At 31.6% G+C, this 7128-nt stretch overlaps 1 protein-coding gene across 10 annotated transcripts in view; it reads right to left on the bottom strand.

Moving 5' to 3' along the window:
• Positions 1-343: 343 nt before the first annotated feature.
• LOC118743536 (protein eiger) overlaps positions 344-7128 on the bottom strand; it is a 47244-nt gene continuing 40459 nt past the window's right edge. For all 10 annotated transcript variants that reach the window (XM_036476286.1, XM_036476281.1, XM_036476282.1 and 7 more), the window contains 5 exons: positions 2733-3058; positions 2484-2621; positions 1359-1495; positions 1086-1187; positions 344-902 (listed from right to left, as the gene is read on the bottom strand). In XM_036476286.1, the coding sequence (XP_036332179.1) occupies positions 532-902; positions 1086-1187; positions 1359-1495; positions 2484-2621; positions 2733-3058 (1074 nt within the window). In that variant the 3' untranslated portion in view covers positions 344-531. The remainder of the gene's footprint in view (positions 903-1085; positions 1188-1358; positions 1496-2483; positions 2622-2732; positions 3059-7128) is intronic.

Raw genomic sequence — 7128 nt, 5'->3', positions numbered from 1 at the left:
AGATCGGCAAACACAACTGCTTATGGATCGTCAGATTCAACCCAATTAATACAAAAACAGGTATAGCAAGTTTTTTAGTTAGTGTATGTATATATGTAATCATGAAGAAAAAAATATTTGCATTAATTGATGGTAAGTCCTATGCATTGATTTGTGCAATAAAATTATCCTATTTTCCTTTTTTTAGTCGATCGCACCTTAGACCTAGGTGTGCGATGTTCTATGTATTTTTGAGATATACATAGGTTTGAATAAAAATAAATAAATTTCAAACAAATTCTACACATACTATACTTAGTACATACTTACACACTTTTCCGCTGAAGATAACGACATCTGCAAATGTGTATGTATATATTCGTTCTGTTTATTTAATTTTTATTTCTGTATGTAGTATTTACATATGTACACTTCATACATCATAAATACATATCACTTCATATTTTTAGTAATGTAATGTACAGTGTACTCCCTTCTACCTTCACCAAAATCATATACATACATACATACATATGTATGTATGTTTTTTTATTATATTTTTATCAGTCCAAAGTAGCTGCGGTTATTGACATCTTTTAAAATAACATTTCGATCACTATGGAAATCGCGCAAATGAATTGTTTCATTCTCTTTGAGATATATGAGGCCGCTGGTGTGGCAGGTATGTATTTTGTGTGGCATATTTGTTGGTACTGTATTCAAGCATTGAAGAAAAGGCTTATGACCATGGAATATCACGAAACCATTCTGGTCGTGTGTATTGTTGTAGCACACCTGGGCGTATACGTAATAAAGACCCGGTTCGCGTATGGTTAATACACCATTCTCCACTCTGAAGTAGTTATCAACGTCAATTTCATTCGCCCAACTGGGATGACCGATATACATATCACCAGAGTATGCTATTTAATATAGAGAAGAAAGCAATCAAAATAAAACGATTTCAACGATTACTGAAATTGCTGAATTTTAGAGAAGCAATAATTTTTTAAATCAATTTTAGAGAATTTTTTTTGTAAAATCATTAAATATCTTTGAATATTAAAAGTGATAAATCGATCAGAAGATGGCTATACAATACTTACAATCGACCCTTATACTGGCGTAACGGTCTGGAATTTTACGATTTAAATGAAAATGTGCTGCTGGAGTATTGGTTGCAGGGAGTATTTGACGCGACGATTTGGCTGAAAAGAAGTAAATCACCAGGAAATTTTAGAGCGGATTATATACATATGTACATAAGCACAAATTAGTGCTAGTACAAAGCCTAAGGACTTTGAGTTTTTGGCGAGAATTTGAAGATAAACCAATAAGAACCAAACAAAATACTAAATTATAGTTTGACAATAACCTACCACTTTTTACTATAGCATTTTTATATCGCCGGTTACCCACGTGATGCCTGTGGGAATGCTTTTTCACCACTTCCCGGTTTGCACTACTTTTTTGATCAATATTAACCTCAGATACTTTGCTACGATGGGATGGTAATCTGCAAATATATATATATATATATATAATTTAGTTTCCTTACTAAATAATTTTAACATTTTTTTTTCGATTAGTAAAGTCAAATTACAATGCGAATTCATATAAGCCAGCGAGCAAAAATAGCTTTTATCTCGAATTTAAAAATTGAAAACGTTGCCCGAATTCTGAAATTTAACGAAAACGTTGTTTCATAGCAGTTATTAGATGAAAAATATTTTTTATTTCGCCGAGAAGAGTTATAACCGAATGTTTATTTTTTACGTTACTCGATAACAGTTATTATCCAAAGTTTATTTTATACGTTGTCTAATACACGTTGTAAGATAAGAATATTGACGAAAACGGAGATGGAGATGGAGAAGAAGATAAATATGATGAAACTAAAAGAGGAGGAGTAAAATAACTGTCAACAGACAATGTAAAAATAAATGCTGGGTAATAACTGTTATCAAGCAACGTAAAAAATAAACGTTGGGAAATAATTGTTATCAACCAACGTAAAAATAAACGTAGGTAAATAACTCTTATTTGCGACGGAAAATATATTTATCCTACATAGCAGTAATCAGGCAACATAAACAGCAAACGTTGGGTTATAACTCTTGTCGGCGAAATAAAAATGATTTCTCAACTAATAACTGTTATGGAACAACGCTTTTCCAAGTGCAAAAATTTTGTATTTCGGTGGTGAGTGAGTGAAACGTGACTAGATCTATATTTTCTTTCCCTCTTCCTTCTTAGCTACAACTAAAATTTGACAGCGGATTTGTAGAATCGATACCACCTTATATGAATTCGCCTTGGTCAAATTATGAAAATTAAGAATTTTCGACTCTCATTTGACTGCACTAATCGCAGTTCGCACTTTTTTCGGATGCAGACATTATTTTAATAGTGTTTGAATTTAAAGAAGCTAGAAAACAAATCCATAATCGCCTTTTTGAGTTATCCTCAAAGAGCATATTCTGGTCGCACTGGTTCTTTCTTACCTGAGCATCAAAATTTCTCTCTGCTGATAGTTAGATTCCTTTTCATTTTCGCTTGTTCTGCTTTTGATTTTAAATGTCGTATTTCTTTTATGATCTTCGCTCGATTGATCTGGTTTGATGGAACGAGGTTTACGCGCGCTACAAAATATATATATATATATATACATACAGAATATATGTACATACGTAAACAAAAAGTTAGTTCTAGAAAGTTCTGTAAGAGTAGAGAAAATAATGTAAATAATGTACCCTATCTTCTTCCGTCGTGTGGAATTAAATTTAGAAAAGTCACTATAAAAATCCCCTTCATCCGACATGTCCATTTCATCTTCGCTCGCATCATCTTTGTCATCTCCATCTGGAATGCCATCAACAGAGTCCTCTGCTTCATCATTTTCATCTTTATTATCCAAATCATCATCATAATTCATAGCAGCCAATTTTTTTCTAAATTCCTCGTAATCAAATTCAGTTTCATAATCCTCTTCATCTATGTCTTCATTATCTTCATCATCGATTAACTCGTTTTCGCCATTGTCAAATATTGTCGGCTTATCTATAAAATCGGGATTATGCTAAAAAAATGGAATTTAAAAAATGATATTGATTTTAGTGACTCGCTTAACGTAAACTGAAGTCGTCAACAATGGGCAAACTCATAAATACACTCTTAATAATGGAATTCACTGACAGGCTTATAGTCTTAGTAACTAGAGAGAAGTCTAACAGCCAGTTTCACCAAATTATTTAAGTGAAAATTACTTTAATTTTCGAATTTTCGGTTTCACCAATCAATTTTAATTTTGATTTAAGTGACCTATGCTCTGCACTTAAATAAAAGTTAAATCAGAACAACCACACTCAGAGGTGTTACACGTTTAATCACCTGATCATTGTGTATCTGCTGCTTACTTGTATACCAGCCCTGCTTTTACAACACAGCGTGCCAAAGCTTTCAAAAGCTCTCAGTACAAATGAAAGCGAAAGCTAGTCCTAGTCTGTTTTACAACCACTTTTTACACACTTAAATAAATAGTTTATTGAAACTGAAAATTATTTAAATGAGAATTAAATACAAAATTAAATTAAAGTTAATTTCCACTTAAATAGTTTGGTGAAACTGACTGTAAGAGTAATTTTTATGAATAACCAAATATTTATATTAGAGTGGTTCAAAAAAATTTTTTGTTTAAATTGATAAACGCTACCTCAAATTATCAAGAATGATAGAATACAAGATTGCGCATTCCTGCGGGTGATGACGTAAACTTAGCCACGAATGGAGGAGATGGAGAAGAGAAAAATATGTAAACTGTCAAAACATTAAAATTTGTTTATATTAACTGAACGCGTGAAAATAAAATTACTTACATATATAAATAGTGCACAAATAAAACCAAATGATAATTTTGCTTCGTAAGAAACATCTGGCAGTCTCTTATTTTATTGTTCATATTTACATATATATGAGTGTCGTTAAAACCTAATAAAAGTCCAGCGATCGCGAGGAAGACACAATTTGGGAACGGTTTAGTTATTTGCCCAATGATTTCGGGCTACTGTATCCGAATGGATGACGCGATCTACAAAAAGTTAATACACATTTGTAACCCAAAATGAAAACTTCATTTTAAAACCTAATCGTCAACACGAAAAGGTCTTCTGCACAAAAAACCCGTTTAACCGGGTTTTCATTTCTGGTGACAAAATGCTAATTTGAGACCATTTTCCAAAAGCTCCCCAGGCCCCTCCCTCTCTGCTCTCTAACCCAAAAGCAGTGTGAAAAAGACTAAACGACCCTATTACATACAAACATACATACATGCATACATACAAACATTTGCTAAAATGACGTTACACGAACCGCTGATTCTGTCAAATTCGCCAAGAACAAAGTAGCGGTACTGCTGATTGCGTCACCTCTGTCTCCCTACATCGTGTCAAATTATTGTTATTTGTGGTACAAATAGGAGAAACTTCTTACCAGGGGGTTTCTAGGGTTACTAATTAAGAATCTGAAGTCATATTCTCAAAATTCAAAATGGCGGTTAAGAGTTTCAAACAATCCGCCATTTGAATTTTTTTTAAATCTGACATTTGATCTGAGTTTAAACCCTTGACAATGCTTAAAACGTCCAGTTTCAACGTTTTAATTTAAGTATTTTTTTTTTTTTTGATTTGATCGGCATATTGGATCCGCTATTTTGAATTAAAAAAATTTATTTCAGATTCATAATCAAACCCTTAAACTCCCGAATGCCAAGTTTCGAACAAATCCAACCATTTTACTAAAAATGTATCACCATTTTGGATCCGCCAATTTGAATTTTGAAAAACTGACTTCATTTTCCTAATTAGCAACCCCAGAAACCCCCTGGTAACAAGTTTTAACCCATTACATTTAACTGTCCAGGCGAGGACCTCTAACAAAACTTTTTATCAAAATAAAAAAATATGTGTCTATTTTTTTAATCACAAATAACAATATTTTGATGTAGCGTTTATGAATAAAATCGAGTAAATTTTTTTTTCTATGGATACTTTTTCGAGATATTTGCAATTTACCGTTATTCAGCTTAAAGCAAAAATTGATTCATTTTAAGCACGTATATCTTACGAACCAATTGAGTAATCGTAATACGAGATACGGCAAATGAAAGCCAATTAAATTCTCCATAAACCGTATATACATCACTTTCCGATAGGGCTTATAGTTTCTGCCAAATTAACTAATCACTCCAGCTTTTTTTTATTTTTTAATGAAAAAAATCAAACTTTAACAGAAGAAAATTTAAAAAAATAAAAAGTTCTGTGCCAAATTTTTGCATTTGTACTAAAGCCTGTTCTGTTACAAAAAAAAAATCAAGTTACTGATGAAGAAATTTTATGGATAAATACGAAATAAGGAGTGGTCAAATGAAAATCCGCAAAGATTTTTTGTATGAAATACGAGCAGTAAAGCGTTTTACTCGGGTATACGTGGCGTATGAGTAACTTTCTTTCCTGCTCATTTTCATTTGACCACTCATTATTTCGTATTTATCCATCGATTTTCTTCATCAGTAACCTGTTTGGCACAGAACCTGTTATTTTTTTAAATTTTTCTTCTGTTAAAGTTTGATTTTTTTTTTTAATTTTTTCAATAAAAAATAAAAAAGCTGGAATGATTAATAAATAATTTGTCAAAAACTATTAGCCCTATCGGAAAGTTATGTATATGCGGTTTATGGAGAATTTCATTGGCTTTCATTTGCCATATTTTATATTAAGAGTTTTTAATTGGTTCGTATAGTCACGGAAAAATCACTACTACGGCAAATTGACTTATGTCACTTTCAAAATAAAGAGTTTAGAAATATTTCTGACTTATATAAATTTAGACCAATGTATTTTACTGAAGTGATGTTTTGAAAGGACAGTAATTTACTAAAATCGATTAATAAATAACATATGTATGTTTGTTTTATATATAGTCTTATTATTTTAAACAAGCAATTCTTGTATATATGTATGTATATAAATATATATGTATGTATGAGTGTATATAAATAAGACGTTTCACATCAAGCGGCGCAGAGCTTTGTCCGAAACTCTAAGCATCTAAACATACATATATAGGGTATTCACAACGGTGTCGTAAGTGTCGTGTTGTTGTATGTCGTAAACTTTAAACGCCTAAAAAATATATTAAGTGGGTTCGCAAAGTACTATCAAAGTCATATTATGAATTTTTGCAGTGTTAAAAAATAGTTAGTTGTCGTTTTAAGTTCTCTAAACATTTATTTAAGCTCCCTCAGATAAGAATCCCTCAATAGTAAGTCAAAATACTCGTAAACTAATACCCTTACGATTAGGGAATCCAAACCCGCAATCGCGGGATCCCGCGCCATTTTTGCGGAAGTGAGCGATTACACATGCGGGATCAGTGGAAAGGGTTTTATTAACCTTTCAGTGACTTTTTTTGTGCTCCTGCGTAATTGATTAACATTTTATAGCTAGCTTAAACTCTTTGTACACCTACCGATTTATAAACAAATTATACAAGTGTAGAACAGTCCATTTCTATCGATAAATACATAAATTACATTTGAGCTTCCTTTCAGATACTAAATTTCGAATACTCATAGCTCTGGTTCTATTAGAAGCACACATTCAGCTTTGGTGTAATTTACAAGAGTATGTTATATAGAATATACTACTTTAATGCCATTTTCAAATATCAAACGGTAAAAAAATTATGCTGAAAAACAGGAAAACTTGGTTAAATTTGAATATTCCACAATCACTGATGTTTAAGCTAGTTTTGGGATTACAGCGAGCGGGTATTGTTTTAGATCGGATGAAACACTACCGTAACTCTAATTATGATATATTTTCTTCCGAAAAATATCCAACAGATATAGCGATTTTGACCATATACCTACGAAACTTTGTATAATCACCAAAATCAGAAGTTCCTGATTGTGCAATAAAATAAGGTCGAATTTATTGGATGAAACTTTAAAGACTTTATCATTCCTTCGGAAATATTATCAAAAAAGTCAACCTAATTAAAAGTAAATACGTAGATTTTCTAATCAAATCGTCTTTTTTACATATCAATTTTGAATATAACTCTTTAGAGGAAATAATATGATTTTTTTTT

The sequence above is a fragment of the Rhagoletis pomonella genome, unplaced genomic scaffold (genome assembly GCF_013731165.1).
Source record: "Rhagoletis pomonella isolate Grant_MI unplaced genomic scaffold, Rhpom_1.0 Rhpom_scaffold_00007, whole genome shotgun sequence".
NCBI lineage: Eukaryota > Metazoa > Arthropoda > Insecta > Diptera > Tephritidae > Rhagoletis > Rhagoletis pomonella.
This window is presented reverse-complemented; position numbering and strand designations above follow the sequence as displayed.